This window comes from Dysidea avara, chromosome 3, assembly GCF_963678975.1.
Source record: "Dysidea avara chromosome 3, odDysAvar1.4, whole genome shotgun sequence".
NCBI lineage: Eukaryota > Metazoa > Porifera > Demospongiae > Dictyoceratida > Dysideidae > Dysidea > Dysidea avara.
Genome location: NC_089274.1, coordinates 32,593,090 through 32,611,909, shown reverse-complemented (window position 1 = coordinate 32,611,909; position 18,820 = coordinate 32,593,090). Strand labels below are relative to the sequence as shown.

General features: G+C 38.3%; 1 protein-coding gene and 1 long non-coding RNA gene across 52 annotated transcripts in view; one reads left to right on the top strand and one right to left on the bottom strand.

Annotated features, from left to right (window-relative positions):
* Positions 1–1,725: 1,725 nt before the first annotated feature.
* On the bottom strand, positions 1,726–10,869 carry LOC136250737 (MARCO-like protein). 50 transcript variants are annotated; one of them, XM_066042972.1, is made up of 27 exons: positions 10,563–10,869; positions 8,731–8,903; positions 5,927–6,083; positions 4,009–4,026; positions 3,929–3,955; positions 3,849–3,875; positions 3,769–3,795; positions 3,687–3,713; positions 3,609–3,635; positions 3,524–3,553; positions 3,442–3,468; positions 3,360–3,386; positions 3,282–3,308; positions 3,201–3,227; positions 3,121–3,147; positions 2,961–3,065; positions 2,878–2,907; positions 2,796–2,822; positions 2,718–2,744; positions 2,638–2,664; positions 2,560–2,586; positions 2,481–2,507; positions 2,401–2,427; positions 2,323–2,349; positions 2,243–2,269; positions 2,164–2,190; positions 1,726–1,924 (listed from the first exon to the last, which is right to left on the bottom strand). In XM_066042972.1, the coding sequence occupies exons 1-27, from the start codon at positions 10,618–10,620 to the stop codon at positions 1,791–1,793; spliced, it is 1,218 nt and encodes a 405-aa protein (XP_065899044.1). In that variant the 5' UTR covers positions 10,621–10,869; the 3' UTR covers positions 1,726–1,790. The 50 variants fall into 50 exon arrangements, with proteins under 50 accessions (XP_065899044.1, XP_065899043.1, XP_065899037.1 ...); XM_066042971.1 differs by having other exon boundaries at positions 2,323–2,427; positions 2,961–2,987; positions 3,039–3,065; XM_066042965.1 differs by having other exon boundaries at positions 2,323–2,427.
* Positions 7,397–18,820, top strand: part of LOC136250744 (uncharacterized) — an 18,796-nt gene continuing 7,372 nt past the window's right edge. For both annotated transcript variants that reach the window (XR_010698699.1, XR_010698698.1), the window contains exon 1: positions 7,397–7,502. This is a non-coding gene — a long non-coding RNA (uncharacterized lncRNA). The remainder of the gene's footprint in view (positions 7,503–18,820) is intronic.

Here is an 18,820-nt window from a genome sequence, read left to right as displayed (position 1 = left end):
ACCACTCCTAGCACTAGGTGGTAAAGTGTTGGGAAAAGAAATAAATCCAGTGTTCCAAATCATTGTGTGATTCTGATCCAGAGAATCAACTATATAACTTCATATGGTCAACATATCTAGATTACAAGCCACAAGATTATTTTGGGCTGTCCAGACAATGGAGATGCACAGATAATAGAGGTCCAGATAAGGGAGGTTCCACTCTAATAATTACAGTAAAAAGTCATGCAGTCTCACCTGTGGCCATTAATTTTAGGCAACAAGCAAAGTCCATAATTATGCATGGTTAAATGTATGGACACTAATTGTGGGCATGTGTAGCACTTTCACATCTCAGATCAAAGGAATTCCAGAGGATACATTTGCCATGTATACCTCAACACAGGCTAGGGAGACATCTAAATGTACACTGGTGTACATTGAAATGTATCCTGGGAAGTGGTTGCACTTCTAAAAGAGCAATCCACTTTCATCAAAGCAACTTGCATGTAGATGAGGTAGTGGTACCACCCTTTGTTTGTTTTATACAAGCTCAGACCAAAATCGATTGTGGGAATAAATCAATGCTCTATGTTTGACCTGCACATGTACACAAAATTATTATACTGCTTGACAAGGTTACAACTTTTTGAACAGATGAACACAGAACCTACGTACGTGGATCCATTCAAATGCTCATAATTATTATGTTTGACCTTTAACTCTTCTAAGAGTCTGGATATCATGATGCGACCAATTGACCATTTGGGTATTATATACTACATACCACACAATCCACAGGGATTATTTCAGTATTGCAGCGAAATTTTGTGTTCTGTAACTTATGCATAATGAACAAATTATTTTTTTATAATAACAAAGGTTGCCATTGGATTCACCATAACTATATATAATTGCAACGGCCATAATAGAATGATATTCTGTTCACACCTGAAAATATTGCATGGTTTAGAGGTTATGAGCCACATATGAATGCTCTGCTTTTGCAGGGCCATTCACATACTACACATGTAGCTACCCAATGCTATATAAACTATGAATGCTGCGTTGTACATTCTAACACTAAGTAGCTATAGATGAACACAAAACTTTCAGCCAACGTGCTACCATGATTACACCTACGTATACCCAGTGAATCAGCAATAAGACACCTGTTCACTACTCAGGTACTGAGAGTCAATGCAAGCAAATCCTCCTGGGCAGGTTGGACCATGCCTTACAGTTGACACACATGGATGTGATATACTATTACTGTTATATGACATTGTCATCAAGTTAATGTTATTTCACTGTAATTTCTGCTACCATTTTGGATTTCTGATCGCATTCAACGATGCTACTGAACCATGTCTATACAAGCACACATTCAATCACACGTACCAACCTATTTGTATGCACTTAACTTTATATTTAATCTACATGTGGTTATTATCAACATTGCTTACCTAACCATAACACACTCCACTATACATCCCAAATTTGTGCACATCCATTTACATGCACAATCTCCCATAATACACATACACTGATTATATTATAGCCCACTTGTGATCACATTACAACACACAATCATTTTATAATTTTATTGTACATGTACCACCTGCATAAACTAAACACACATGCACCCACACCAGGGTTATGCTTGCAATATGCAATCTTCACCCACATGTGCAATGCATTATTAATGCAAACAAGGTGCACATAGATATTTTCAACTGTCAGGTATCCGATTGCCATTGATGCATGGTATAAACATTTAGTGTGCATAAAGTATATGTTGATCAATAAAATTATTTCATAGAAAGACATAGTCTTTTAACACACGCTTGCTTAAGTGTGGGTTTTAAGCAGGACTTGCAGCGTCCACAGTTATCTGATCTGCAGCCAGCACAGGTTCCGCAGCGGCGTTTTCTTTTTTTTCTTGCTATAGACATAGTAATCGCATAATACATACTGTAGGAACAATACCCACTACTATGATAGGTTATGAAATTTACATAAAGCAACAGCATCTTCAATGAAACACAAGGAGAACTAATTAATAATGAGTCTATGTCTCAGGGTTGAGGGATCATGAATATTGTACAAATATGTATTATGTATATCTGGGCTTCTTATCACTCCCAAGAAACAGTAGGCAAGTTTATTTCCACACATACGTACCTGTACCCTGCTGACTTCCGCTCACAACTAGTGTGGAAAATCTCTGTTGTAAATGGTCTAGCATTAACAGTTCACATACTTGTGCCCTGCTGACTTCCGTTCACAACTATTGGGGAAAGATCTCTGTTGTAAACAGTCTAGTATAACTATCTCACATACCTGTACCCTGCCGACTTCTGCTACCAACTGGAAAATCTCTGTTGTAATGGTCTAGTATTACCATCCTCACATACATACCTGTACCCTCCTGACTTCCATTCACAACTAGTGGGGGAAAATCTCTGTTGTTAACTGACTAGTATCACCATCTAACATACCTGTACCCTGCTGGCTTCCGTTCACAACTAGTGGGGAAAGTTTCTGTTGTTAACTGACTATTATCACCGTCTCACATACCTGTACCCTGCTGGCTTCCGTTCACAACTAGTGGGGAAAAATCTGTTATTAACTGACTAGTATCACCGTCTTACATACCTGTACCCTGCTGACTTCCGTTCACAACTAGTGGGGAAAAATCTCTGTTGTTAACTGACTATTATCACCGTCTCACATACCTGTAACCTGCTGGCTTCCGTTCACAACTAGTGGGGAAAAATCTGTTATTAACTGACTAGTATCACCATCTCACATACCTGTACCCTCCTGATTTCCGTTCACAACTAGTGGGGAAAAATCTCTGTTGTTACCTGATTATAGTATCACCGTCTCACATACTTGTACCCTGCTGACTTCCGTTCACACACACTAGTGGGGGAAAGTCTCTGTTTTTAACTGACTAGTATCACCATCTAGCATACCTGTACCCTGCTGGCTTCCGTTCACAACTAGTGGGGAAAAATCTGTTCTTAACTGACTAGTATCACCATCTAACATACCAGTACCCTGTTGACTTCCGTTCACAACTAGTGGGGAAAAATCTCTGTTGTTACCTGACTATAGTATCACCGTCTCACATACCTGTACCCTGCTGACTTCCGTTCACAACTAGTGGGCAAAAATCTCTGTTGTTAACTGACTAGTATCATCATCAAACATACCTGTACCCTCTTGACTTCCGTTCACAACTAGTGGGGGGGAAATCTCTGTTGTTAACTGACTATTATTATCGTCTTACATACCTGTACCCTGCTGGCTTCCATTCACAACTAGTGGGGAAAAATCTGTTATTAACTGACTAGAATCACCGTCTTACATACCTGTACCCTGCTGACTTCTGTTCACAACTAGTGGGGAAAAGTCTCTGTTGTTACCTGACTATAGTATCACCGTCTCACATACCTGTACCCTGCTGATTTCCGTTCACAACTAGTGGGGAAAAATCTCTGTTGTTACCTGACTATAGTATCACCGTCTCACATACCTGTACCCTGCTGACGTCCGTTCACACACACTAGTGGGGGAAAATCTCTGTTGTTAACTGACTATAGTATCACCATCTAGCATACCTGTACCCTGCTGGCTTCCGTTCACAACTAGTGGGGAAAAATCTGTTCTTAACTGACTAGTATCACCATCTAACATACCTGTACCCTGTTGACTTCCGTTCACAACTAGTGGGGAAAAATCTCTGTTGTTACCTGACTATAGTATCACCGTCTCACATACCTGTACCCTGCTGACTTCCGTTCACAACTAGTGGGGAAAAGTCTCTGTTGTTAACTGACTATTATCACCGTCTCACATACCTGTACCCTCCTGACTTCCGTTCACAACTAGTGGGGTAAAATGTATGTTGTTAACTGACTAGTATCACTGTCTCACATACCTGTACCCTCCTGACTTCCGTTCACAACTAGTGGAGAAGTATCTCTGTTGTTAACTGACTAGTATCACTATCTCACGTACCTGTACTCTGATCATTATCTAAAAATTGATATATGTGATAGCTTTATTAGTGTTATGGAAAATGTTGGTACATGGGAGGTACACATAAACCTGGCCAATGTGTATTTAAGGTGGGCAAGTAGAACTCTGGGATGGTAAATGATCCAAATAATTAATTTGGTTTATATACAATCATGATGAAAATGTGTGACATGGACCAAGTTACTGACTTGTAAGGCCAAGCAAGACTGTCAATCTGTGGTCTATAACTGTAAGTTATAACTATAACATAAAATTAGAAATTTCACAAATTAGAATAAGAATAAAAGCAATGAAACAAGGGAGGCTGCAGTTATACCACATTCAAATAGTCTAGGGATTACACATCCACTATTATAGCTGCAGGTGTCTGTGACCTGCTTTTTATTTCTATCATCCCTACTCTATACGGCTCAAAAAATGCGGGCCTGGACTGGAATATGGAGTGGTCATTTTGCTTCGTTTTCAGCTATGTTCCACACATTATACAGTGTTAATGATGAAGAGCAGAATGAGAAGTGCCTCAAATGTGCCTCTGACTAACAATTACTGCAATGCATTATCTGCGATTCTACTTCAATCTCAGCTACATTCTGCCTGTTATACAGCATTACTGAGGACCATATGAGAAGCACGTACAAGGAAAAGTCTTTCTGCAGTCTATCAAAGCATTGAAATCATCTGAATTATTTATTTCAGTAAGTTTTTTTAGTGCAGATCACAATGCTAAAAATATATTAAGGGCTTTTATTACAATAGAGAAAACAAGTGATAGCCATGTTGAATTTTGGGTGCCATACACCCTGTACTAACACTATCAAGTACACTAGTCAACCCTCTCTTGCTCACTAAACATCATTCTACTGATGCCAAACCTTGAATTGTGGTATTCACAGTGTCAAAATAAATGCTGCTGCCCCCCTTCCACCTACCTTCCTAAAATTAAATAAGGTGTAGTCACTTTCCTATTGTTTCTTTAATTTATTTTTACCAAACTTAAAATTTCCTATTTTCCTTCTACTTGCTCGTTTACTTTTTGTCTGATGAACCAACACATACATGGGTGTACCACATCAAAAGAAAGAGGGGAGTGGCCAGTACCACACTAAATATTTTTGTATGAATGTACACCCAAAATATCAATTAGCGTAAATGAATAACCCAATTTGCTTCATTTTCAGTTATGTTCAGCCCATTACACATTGTTGTTAATGAAGAATAGCAGAAACCCCTCTGTAATCAATACAGTCACTATGAAAAAGATGGAAATCCATCCACACTACTGTGAATTTACACCTTACACTGTCAGCAAGGACAAATGGGACACAAGGCATGTCTATGACGTGTGTATTGCATGTTCTGTGGTATGCAAAAAGCACTAGTCTGGCTGAATCAATATCTAACCTTGAAAAAAATTAGAGTTGTGCTTGTCTGAAAGCACTAGTGAGTGTGTAGGTTAGTTAATAGCCAATCAGTCAGAAAAAAATCCTTTTAAATAAAATTGTCTCATATTTGGCCATTCTGAAGACACTTTTGGGCTTGATTCTACCGACCAATACTGCCAAGGTGCAATAAAGATGAGGCTGGTTTCCAGTCAATACTTTGGCGAAAAAATGGTTTGTTCAAATTGCACTTCCTTAGCAACAAAGTAGTAAACAATGTGCCTGGCTGCCTGTAGCTACGTAGTTGCTATTATTCACTGAACATAATATGTTCAGTGGACAAATAAACAATAACTGTCTTCTAATGATGTCAGTAATGTATACTATGATTTCCTCAATTGATAACTATGTATTTGTCTTGTGCTACAATTCACAGCAGTGGAATATCAATATTACATCAATATTATACATGCGCATGTAAGTAGATACAGTATATCTTTAATGTACAGTACCCTCACCAAAGTAGAGCCTCCAGAGCTTTGAAACATTTTCAAACCTTCTTAAAAAACCTTTCGCGGGTCCATCGGTTCCCATAATGGGGTAAGATTGGTTCTTTTGGTTGACCTTGTGCCCCAAAATAACGATGTCATAACCAACTTGGTTAAGTTGATTTGCCTAAAATTTTATGGTAAAACCATTAATACTATGTGTCCTGAGTAAAAATCTGTAAATTCTATTTTGCTATATATTCATCAGTGAATTGAAATACATATAGTACACACATGTACTACATACATAACCATAAATAATATACCTCCCTGGATTGGAAACTGTGCCGTGCACCCATAGACTTTGTACAAGAACCAGTGTCCTTAGGCTGGTTTCGCGCCTCAACAAATTTAATCCTATTACAGCGGAACGGTGGCATTAATGACTTTATTTTGTTACGAGAATGACTTGTGGTGCTGTTATGATAATTGTTTTGGTTAGTTTGACCACTTCGTGTCACTGTTGGTCAGAAGGCTTACAATGGCGGACTACATGCTTAGTTGGAAGCACATTCTTGGCTAAACTAAGCGCTGTAGGTAGAAAAAGAAAGTATCACAAGGTTAACTATGCTATAAAGAATAAGCTTGGCTAAACAATATGCCTTCCCATAACTTCTTTGGCAGGTTTTTGGGATGGCATTTTTGGCAAAACTGTAGCACATTCTCTTTGTGATTCTAAACAGTATCGCTGCACAATTTATACTACGAAGTCATCAAATAATGCTCCATGGTACAGAGCTCAAAATAATGGTCGGCAGTTGGCAATTTTCAGTACAAATGCCACGAATAGCCGAGCAAAATTTGCTTTGATCTGCAATTACTGCCTGGCATTTGAATACAATAGCATATCTTGTGACAAGTGTGTGCAGCTGGAACTACTTAGAATCAACATAGGAACAAGGTGTGAACTACAAGAACAAGCTTAATAAACTTGGGCAAGCAAAATTGCTTGCCTCAATGCCTCAATCATATTGTAACATTGCAAAGTGCAGGCCAACAATCAGTAACTGCAGGACAAAGTCCATTTTAGTCTGCAATTACTGCAGAACATAATTTTCCGGTTATTTTGAGCGGTCAGAGTACGAAGGGCATAGCGTACAGGATTTCAGTATTTTCCTTGAATGTGTCCAAACCATCTGATCTCACGTTCGGTTTCGCTTCTACGGTTCGTACAATAAAGAGGCAATTTGCCTCGAAACTCGTTGTTGGCTTCCAAAACACCTTGAGAAGAACCCTTTACCAGTGGTGAGTCTTGTTTTTGCCCAGAGAAACTTGAAGGGGGCGCGAAACCAGCCTGTAACCAGTGGCGTTTACTAGTTTCCAATCCAGGGGGGTACATTATCTATGACACAACATATGCGTGTACTAATCACTTCTGTACACAGTGAAATGAGCAATATCTACAATGACGTTTCGATTACGTTTCGTGTATATCTATGATGTCACAAAACAAAATGGCCACCATAGTGTGGGACTTTGTACAAGGAAGTATCGGGCGAGATAATGTTCCCTATGAAAACGTTTACAAATTTGAAAAAGGGCGAAGGTGAGGCATATAGTATATAATGCAATACAAATAAGCATAGATGTCTCCAAATTTAAAATTTTCGGTCTGCTTTCCTTGTTGGAGCATGTTTTGAACTGTTACGGTACGTGTACTACTTCTTACCTTTATTATCTCGTGGTTCCATGTGTAAAACATTACAGACAACATTTATTTCGAATATTATGCGCCAAAGTATTTAAAGCCCTACACTAACATGGCCATTTAGTCAATTATAACATCAAATTTTGTAATCACAACGTAAAGAAACGTCATTGTGGATATTGCCATCATCAGTTCACCTGCTCATAGAGTTTGTACAAAGAAAATAGCTATGGTTGTTTGATTATATCACATCAGAATTACCTTCTTTTTTACACATGAAGGGATACAGGGAAAGTTAGCTTGAACTCCCTGTTCAACCTAGCTAACTCTTTGTAGTTGTTAGTGATACCTAATAGTTATGTTGTGGAGCCTGTCTTAGTGGCCACCGGTTTATAAAGCCTAATTCGGAATCATAGAAATAAAACAAGCAAGTGTCTACACTTGAAGAAATACTAGCACACATTTAATCCCTACCAATTTATAACCATGACAGTATATTTGGAGATGTAGGCATCTTGTTTTACCAATTGATCTTAAAATTCTAAAATTTTCCTTGTACTCCTTTGTTAACTCACTTATTGTAACATGATTATGACTCACAAAACCTCGCATGTCATATCAAAAGAAAGAGAAGCACCAGGCTAAATAATTATTTTCATCTAAATTAATGCACATCCTGACTATTTTTAGTTACAGTGTATATGTTCAACAGCATTTTCAATGAAAACTAATAGAAGAAGCAAGTACAAGCCACTGATTATAAATACAAGCCATGAGTTTGGACAAAAGTTAACAAAAACAGTAGTGTTCTACATACATACATTGTCACTCTGTGGCCAGGGGATTTAATAATAAAATATTAGTTTTAATGAAATGTCTGCCAAGCCATTATTAAACCTCTACCGTATGACAGCAATTTCTGACTGACATAAATCAAGAAAATACACAGCACTTCTAAAGGTAATTATGGATACTGAATCTAACTGATTCGTTCAATTTATCAACCTCTTTTTTCATCAACATTCATGTTGTTTGAGCAAGAGTATCAAATAGTACAAGTGCAATGCTATTGTTTAATGCTCATCAAATTGTAATGTGGCAACATTTTTATACAATTGATTCATACCTTCTTGTACAGTTGTGATAGCAAATCAGTGGCATGTTTCCTGGGTGGGCCAGTAGCTAGCCTCTTCTGTGATTCAGGGAATCTCATTTCGCAGCCACCACAGAATTCACAACGAATGTGAGATTGATGCCCACAGTGCTGACACCGTTTAGTAGGCACAGTTGAAACTTGTTCTATTAGCCATTAACAATGACACGATTACAAAGCACAATATATGGAGCACTACTATTATACTATTTCTCAATACAGTTAGAACAATAGGTCATTGTATATGCATGGATGCAATTTCATGGCCCCATGGCCAATTGGTATTCAAAATATTTTAATTAAGCAATTGACACTTCACATCTCCATGTGTAACAGTGTAATTGTTTCTTTACTGTATTAAGCTTTAGCTGAGTTGTTTGGCAACAATACCTAGTAGTTAGCATGCACTTGTACTCTGCCTGATATAAATGCAAGAGTGCAGGCAGAAAACAAAGATTGTATACCTATTCTGTACCACTCACTCAATATTAGACTGCACAGCTACATTTCTGTATAAGGTAGAATGCTAATACTGATCATGGTCTTAATGCGACAACATGACAACATTTACACTCTTGGCAAGCCAAAAAACTGGTTGTCGCAATCAAATGTAATGGTGAGGTTTATTTAGCTTTTAGGAATGAATTATAAGGTGAACTGTGAAGATAGAGTCAGACTATTAACTGCGCATGCATTCATATACATACGTATATACATGTAGACTAAAGAGCTACAGTGTTTACTTTTTAGATTGCCATTGACTGCTATGACATCTGTTCTATACCCTTAAACAATCGAATTTTGCATTATAACACTTTCAATCTAACTTTAAAGTGTCAAGTGAGGTGTTGTAATGGTGTTGGTTGCCGGTACTTATGTAATGTTGTAAGAAACCACAAGCAGTGATATAATGTATAACGGACTCTCTGCAGTCTGTGCCATATACAAATTTTTGGCACTTTTGACACGGAGTGGTGCATCTCATGATATCAGAGACTAGTTAGAGTGACTTCTTAACTGAGTGATACATTATTACATGGTAATTTCCTAGTAGTAGAGGTACTCTATTCTGTTTCATACAGTACTTACAACTGTATGTATAGAGAAGTGCCTAGTAGTGACAATTATGTTTAAAAATTCATAAAAACGTGATATTTTCTTATGTCACGATGGTGAACAGTGTATTGTAGGTATGCATAGAAAGAGTGAATCGCAGAGTAGACCAGTTAGAAGAGTTTCTCCAGAGGGATTGATTCCTTTATGTGTATAACAGAGTAACTGGAAGAAGGAGCCCCATCCATAGTTCATGTGGAGAGTTATAGTCCAAATTAGATTTGTTACCCGTACTTTTGTATGAGATTCATGATAGTCATTTACCATCAAAAATTCTTGGCATGCCACTAATCTTATTATACTGATCATTTTCGTTCACATAATAATATGCACATTTATTTATTTTATTTATTAATGCTTTACAGCACAAGTGCTGAAGGTCTGTAGGACATATCCTATATATGATGAGTTTATTCTCAATCTGAAACACTCCAGCTCCTGCTTTGCAGTCCTAATATCAGCCAACAAGTAAATATTCTGCAGTGGTGAATAATTTATTTAAGTATGATTTTTATTCTGCCTTGACCCTCTCAATTTAAAGATCACCACTGCAACACGAGACTCACACACAAGCAAACAGGTGGAAATCAGTTTTACCACACATTCCCTACCCTGATTTTGCCTAACGTATTTAATATTTTCCTTCAGCTACAACCATATTATATTAATTCCCCGCCATAGTAGAAACTGACCTTCTATTGTCGCTTCGATCAGCATCTGAGGTTGAATGTCTAGTGCCTCGCCAGCCATTGTCTTTTACTGTGTTGACAATTATTCTAGGCCTCTTCTACCCCTTCTGCAGGCCTCGTGTTAGGATTTCCAATGAAAGTGCACTGTGCGCGCTTCCAATGGTCCCGTAGTTTGTATGGAGAAATACTCTATATCGAGGGTATAGAGTAATAGTCTATATGTAGCGAATTGCGTTTATAGACATATAGTCCATAACCGGGCGACGGTGTATTATAGACTATTCGTCTATAAACTCATACGATATAAGGTTGCGTGCGTGCGTGCGTGCGTGCGTGCGTGCGTGTGTGTGTGGAGTCAGTAGAAGTCACTGAAGATAAAGACAAGCTGAATGAGTTGTACAAGAAATTTTTGAGATGAAAAGGTGGAATTTTATTTTATTTCAAACTATTGTGATAATGAGTCAGTGCTGTGTAGTTTCACACTTTCCATTTCTTGAATCCTTGAGATTCATAGCTACCAGCATTGGCAAAATTTGTATCTAGTGGATTCTCAAAAAGACTATAATATCCACTGTTTTACCCATAAATGTGTGAAAGCATCAGTGTTATGACCAGACCACCCGCACTGTTGGCTAGTGCTACATATGGTAGGTTAGGATGATTAAACCAATCAGTCAAGTATTAATTGCCAAATCTGAAAGCTCCACTTGATGTCCATGTAACTGTTTAAGTTACTATTTCACCATTTTACACAGGGTCATGGGTGTCACATGGTTATATAAGAAAGGTTTCACCATGTTCACAACAACACTTCACTAAAGCACTGGCACACAATTCATCGCGAAGATTGTACTGGACACTCAAAGTTGCACTGCAGGACTCTAAAAGAGTATACATGCAATATAAAATAATATTATTAATAAAGTGTGAGTAAGTTAGCTATTGATCACATGATCATTACAAACAATTATCCTTGAAAATGATATCTGGTATCTCTATTGCTTTATTATTATTATTTATTATTAACACTTTACAGTGACCAGCACTGAAGGCTTGATATTATGGCATTCACTTCTTGTGCATTATACTCCTTGACGGCCTTCGTTAAAACCCGGAACGGACTGGACCGGACCGGACCAGAATTTTATTGTTGAGGAGCGCGTATCCAACTAAAATAAATTTCGGTGCGCTTGCAAGGGATACAGGACGTGGACTCTGTTCTTCATTTGCACTCAGGGCACGATTGTCTACTGATATCCAGAGTGACTGATGGTGATTTCGAAGCAAATATAGAGTAAAGTATCAATTATCGGATAATATGATGTTCGGACAGCTGCCATTCACTTCCTGGGAATCCTGCAGCTTTGGTTATTGTACCAAAAGGTAGGCTACACCAAGCAATAATTATCCTCCAATAATCAGCTTTGCATGATTAAAAGCTTAAGAATTACAGCCAATAGTATGCTTAGTCCGATAAAATCTATGCTCGGATAAAACTATCAGTTGTCGGACTTTGATTTTTACTACCAGTAAACAATGTCCAATTTATTTCAAATTTGTTTGCAATATACCTGTACTCATTAGCTATTAATGGCCAAAAAATGGTTTTGTTATCTTTAGTATAGAGGGAGTACGAGCCTTCCACTTTTCAGCGGTATTGTCGGATGCCCACCGCTTTAATTTAGCCATGCCCACCAACAGAGTTCATGGTTTTTGCAACAAATTTACCAGTGCTAAACCACAGAAGAAGGTAAATAAATATCTTTCGAGAGTAGAGGTGTGTTTTAAAGTTGATATTCAGGATATTTCTATTGGAACGCAGTATTTTTGGCTTCTAAATGAAGGAGATGCACGCTAGGTGGAAAAATGAAATTACGAGGCACAACTTTCTGACCAACCACATTTGTTAGTCTTGGTGTCTCAATCACGAATACCACCTAGAAATGAAAAGATGTTCCATTTTCTACCTTCTATGGATGCACAAAGCAACATTTTCGTCCTTTTTGTTTCACCCATATAAGGTAGAGAAAGAAAAGCCTTTCAATTTCCGTGACAGTATTTGTGATAGGACACCAAGACTAGCATATGTAGGTGGTCAGAAGGTGGTTTTGCATAACTTCATTTTTCCACCTTGCGCGCATCTCCTTCATTTAGGAGCCAAAAATTCTGCGTTCCAATGGAAATATCCTGAATATCAACTTTAAAGCACACCTCTACTCTTGAGAGATATTTATTTACCTTCTTCTGTGGTTTAGCACTGGTGCATTTGTTGCAAAAACATACAAACTCTGTTGGTGGGCATGGCTAAATAAAAGCGGAGGGTGTCCGACAATACCGCTAAAAATTGGAAGGCTCGTACTCCCTCTATGCTAAAGATAACGAAACCATTTTTTGGCCATTAATAGCTAATGAATACAGGTATATTGCATACAAATTTGAAATAAATTGGACATTGTTTACTGGTAGTAAAAATCAAAGTCCGACAACTGATAGTTTTATCCGAGCATAGATTTTATCGGACTAAGCATACTATTGGATGTAACTCTTAAGCTTTTAATCACACAAAGCTGATTGTTGTAGGATAATTATTGCTTATTGTAGCCTACCTTTTGGTACAATAACCTAAGCTGCAGGATTTCCAGGAAGTGAGTGGCAGCTGTCCGAACATCATATTATCCGATAATTGATACTTTACTCTAGTCGTATACTGGTATATATACAAGTTTGCGAAGCGGAAACGTAGCGTATTACAAGGACTGGATACTCTCACCGTAGCTAACAATGGCGGCGACATACAAGCTAGCCAAGACTGGTCATAGATAATATAGCTAACTGGACTGATCTGTATACATACCGTACGCAAGGAAATTTAGACTTAAGAAAATTTTGACTAATCAAACCCGATTCGTCAAATTCTCTCGCGTATAAATTTCCTTGCGTACGGTATGTAGATCAGTCCAGGTATATTATTTGTGACCAGTCTTACAGTAGCTAGCTTGTATCTCGCCACCATTGTTAGCTACGGTGAGAGTATCCAGTCCTTGTAATACGCTACGTTTCCGCTTCGCAAACTTGTATAAATACCAGTAGCTATATACGACTATATTTGCTTCGAAATCACCATCAGCCACTCTGGATATCAGTAGACAATCGTGCCCTGAGTGCAAATGAAGAACAGAGTCCACGTCCTGTATCCCTTGCAAGCGCACCGAAATTTATTTTAGTTGGATACGCGCTCCTCAACAATAAAATTCAGGTCCGGTCCGGTCCGGTCCGTTCCGGGTTTTAACGAGGGCCCTCCTTGACAGTGCAGGATATGGTCAATAGCTGTAAAGAGCTCAAGTACTTTAATTATAGATGGTGAAATTGCAGTTCCAGTTAACAACTGCTACATAGCTATTGCTTCAGATGGCACTGACCTTCCTAGTGACTTAATGACTACAATATCAGCTTATTGAGGACTGCATAATAATGTTGTACATGAGATCAGTGGTGTTACTGTACTTGCATGAAAATCTGGCTCCTAATTTAATCATGCTTCATGTCAACAACATAAGATTACCTTCCAAGAACCTCTTATAATTTCGTTTATGTGCATGATGTGTATTAAGCCATTATACTTTTCATCATCATTTAGATAGCACTGTAGCTGTAATGCGTGGATGTGGGTACATTATTATATGCTCAGGCATCACAGCCAATAAACCTCCAGTAGCCTCTTACTGTGCCAGTAGATTGTGCCAGTCTTCAATACTGTGAACACTATAATAGTTAGTTACTAATAATAGTAATAATAGTATCAGCTAAAGTTTTGTTATTATGTCATTTATCTTGTCAGCATTAAGTTGCAAGTTTAATTGTACAGTGGAACCTCTCTATATATATTACAGATATTGTGGGACCCAGAATTTTTTTACCACTTTTTGCTGTAATATAGAGGTTTTCCTTTTTAAAGGTATAAAAATGTATTTCCTAGACCAGTTGGGACAAAAGAATTTGTCCTTATTATGGAGGTTTTTCTATTGTGTCCTTAATTCAGGGAGTTTGTTAAGAGAGATTCCACTGCATGTATATGCATGTGCTATAGCTACCTATAATGTTTTTACCCCTAATGTTTACAGCAGCTGATCCCAGCAGGGTTTATCAAAGGGGATGCACCAGTATATGGAGTAGGGATCTGTACCCCCAGAAGCTAAAGCTTTTTTTCAGGACAAAATAATCTTGAATGGTTTAGATCATACTGCTTTTTTTGTGGACTACATTGATCAAGAGTTGTATAGGGACATTAAAGTGACAATCATGCTAGCAGATTATTATAGACCTAAAGAATGGCATCGCATGCATTTCATTTGCAATATATCCTTAGCAGGAAATGAAACTGTAGATGTTAGGTGACTGTTCTATTAGAGTATTGACTGACCGCTCTATTAGAGTATCTCGATCTTTAGTATAACACGTACGCATACTAGTAATCATAAGGCTACCTCGAAGGCCACAGTGGAACGGGAAACTAGGTCGGCACAGTGGGGCACTTTGTGCCTAGCCCTATACCAGGGCCGCCCACAGGGGGGGGGCAACTGGGGCATTTTGCCCCGGGCCCCAGCCTGAAAGGGGCCCCAGCAAGGGCCCCCTGAATAAATGTTTAAAAGATCGATATACTCTAATAGAGCAGTCACAGCATTCTTCAGAGGAGCAGTGTAGCAAGCTTATAGATAAGGAGATATGGTTGGTGATGGGTAGTTATTGTCATTGCCAGCAGGTTGTGACCTTTTTTTTTTTTTTTTTTTTTTTTTTTTTGGTCTTCACCTTACAACTTGGGTCAAGGGCCCCACTTTAACTATTTGCCCTGGGCCCCTTAATTTCTCTGGGCGGCCCTGCCCTATACGCCTTCTCAAAGATCTATGATCGAGTCTATGATAAAGCCAGTGGGGGACCACTTATGGCAGAGGGGGACCAACTGTGGCGGCGTAAGTTGTCCGGGGGGGACAAGTTGCAGTGCTGCAAATAGTCCGGGGGGACCAAGTATGGTTGCTGCAACTGGTCCGGGGGGACCGATTTTGGGGGGACCGATTGTAGCATGACAGAACCCATGCAGCATGGCCCCCTGTAGCTAGGATATAATTTCTATACAGTGAATTCACACACAGCTACAATAAAAAGCTACACAGCTACAAAAATACAGTATACTACTATACTGGTTTGTATGAAGTGAACGGGTGTCTGGATTCAGTGGACTGGAATGGTGGAACGGACTGGAATGGAATGGTGGAATGGACTGGAATGGTGGACTGGAATGGAATGGTGGAATGGAACGGTACTTTGGTAATTTCAATTGGTGGTCACCTCTTTATAAAGACCACCTTCTAACAAAGACCACCTTCTAACAAAGACCACCTCTTTATAAAGACCGTTTTGCTGTAATGTTTAAAATGCTGTTATCTTGTTGTTTTAGAGTGTATCCCCATAGAATGGTCTTATTGATCAGTTGTGCGCCACATGCCTAGAAAAATCAGGGTGATATCTGATTTGTAATACAGCAATATACCCCATGCCCATGCAAAAACAGTTTGGCTGTATAAAGTGACGTCCCCATCAAACTAAAAGTAACTTACAACTAAAGTAGCTATATTATTTGGGTGAGGCCAAGAAATACTGACAAATAACTTGCTATAATTTATAAAAATTTGGTCCATCATCATTCACTCGTACAGTCTTGCTGCATTCCTAATTAATTCCCTGTAACTCTAATTGGCTAGTAATTTACTATCATTAGCACTTTACAGTGACCAGCACTGAAGGTCTGACAGCAACATGTGCTGCAGCCTTAGGAGTACCTAACCTAATTCAAGGACTTAGAACTAGCTGCCTTTTTTCTCCTCTACAACACTGGACTATTGAGAAAGGTACCAAGGTCTTTGTTAGAAGGTGGTCCTTTAAAAGAGGTGACCACTAATTGAAATTACCTAAGTACCGTTCCATTCCATTCCATTCCACCATTCCATTCCAGTCCATTCCACCATTCCATTCCAGTCCAGTCCACCATTCCATTCCACTGAATCCAGACGCCCAAAGTGAACGGATCATCACGTAAATATACTGGTGGACAGTCACGAGATTAATCAGTATTCAAAAATGGCGCGATGTGGGTGAGATTGAGAGTTTGCTCAGTATCTCGACAGGACGAGTGGGTAGTTGAAGAGGAGTGATTTCTACTCAACATCTCATCCAGATGACCACCATGTAATGTATGGGTGTACAGCTTCTTGCCGCGGAATGAGTCATCTGGTTTGTCACTGCCCTTCGCCCTTCGCCCAGTAAAAGAGGCCAAGAGAGACAAGCCAAGGAATGCTAATGATTATTTTATGAAGATTGAATTGTGATACAAGTGTGCTGGTTTAGAATCAAAGAAGGCGCCTGCCTTACAAGTGATAAATGCCAACTGTCAGCACACGTGATACTGTTGTAGAACCCACAATCATTTCTGTACAAAACGATACGAATGCTATGCTGTACTGTAAGGTAATTAGAAGTACTATACGTGTAGTTCTGTGCTTTAGTTAGGCTGAGATACTAGGTAACTACTCGTGTCATTCATTTTCAATAACATCTAAATTTTACGTAGCTACATGTAGATGTGATCGTCCTAAGATCATATGAGAGTAATTTAGTTCGAGCTGGTCAGCTAGTTGGTTCAACTCCAGATTATTGGTCCGGCTCAGGCCTGACCAACCGGACCGTCTCCTCCGGCCTTGATATGTACTCTAGATTATTGTGATAACAGAAACAGACAGCAATACATAAGTTTATACAAACCAAGAGTTACCTTTTGGTAAAACCTTGCTGTTTAATTCATGCAGTGTTGGAATTTTATGTACACCTTTACCTTGTATACAGGTTGTATACAATTACTAAACTAGGCTGGTGGCTGGACTATTGGACTCAATTTATTTTCAGTTTCAAGCATACATTTGAGCAGTTGGTTGTACCATCAAATATAGAATATGTAGGTGAAACTACTACCTGTTCATTTTCAAGGGTTTTGAGCATTTATCTGCTTAGTTATTTTGTTAAGCAGAAAGTTATTGTTTGCTACAAAATGAAATAACTACAGCCTTATATCATTGAGGTTAATTAATACAGTCAAAAGCCTTGGTATGATCAACAGTGAATTTCTAGTGTGAAGATCATCTTGCTAATCCACCCATTGGTAGTTAGTGCACAGCTGCAGCTGAGCAAAAGTTTATAGATCCATCTTAGTCTTGCTTTCTTTTATGTGGGTGATGGGAGACTAGTTCCACTTGTATACTTTAGCCAGAATATTAAAAAATGAGTCCAGTTGTCCAGTTCATTAGTTGATTGTACAGCCTTGTATACAACTGTTGAACATATATCTATCAGAAAATAATACATACAATGGCACAGAATTCAAAGTACCATAAGAAACAGATCAAAAGTATGTACATAATTCATGTCACACTACTATAGACATTCACAGCAAAGGTGACAGTCTACATATACAATGATATAATAATGTTTACCTAACAACATAATAAGCAGGATGTTTTCACTGACCAAAATTAAATACAGGAATGCATAAATTGGTACAAGTACATGACCTCTAAATTTTTTGACTGCTTCTCACATTAAATGCATGTAATGTTTCATTCAAAATTATTATGTTGTACACTACATACACGTAGTAGTATATCAATTCTTATCAAATGCTCATATTGCTGTATGTGGATATTTGTAGACATTTTGTGGCTGCATGTTTGCCTTATACTCTATTGTTGGACTATGTAGCATATGCTAGCAAAACTGATATCAGTAAAGAATGTTTCATTTTCAAAATAACAGAATCTGTAAGCTAATGAATATGCTTCTCACCTAAAAATGTGTTTCAATAGTAGAGAAACAATATTGTTATATCATCTAGCACATCCACAAGAGGTCATTTAGAATATAACGTTATTGTTGTAGATTCCATTTTCAAGTTTTATTATGAATTTACGAAACTATGTATGATGCACCAAAAACACTTTGGTAAAGTACTACATAAATAAAACCTGGTTATATTTATTCTTCAGAGAACAATACTAATTTATATGTGTGTGTGTGTTTGTGTGTGTGAGTGAGTGAGTGAGTGAGTGAGTGAGTGAGTGAGTGAGTGAGTGAGTGAGTGAGTGAGTGAGTGAGTGAGTGAGTGAGTGAGTGAGTGAGTGAGTGAGTGAGTGAGGTAGCATATATATATATAGCCAAAT

Excerpts from the sequence above, each read along its gene's own strand:
- LOC136250737 (XM_066042965.1), bottom strand. The coding sequence starts at position 10,620 with ATGGCTGGCGAGGCACTAGACATTCAACCTCAGATGCTGATCGAAGCG. Across the intron at positions 8,904-10,562 it reads GATCGAAGCGACAATAGAAG|AACAAGTTTCAACTGTGCCT; the intron begins GTCAGTTTCTAC and ends AATGGCTAATAG. Across the intron at positions 3,228-3,281 it reads TGGAAGCCAGCAGGGTACAG|TTGTGAACGGAAGTCAAGAG; the intron begins GTATGTAAGACG and ends CCCCCCCACTAG.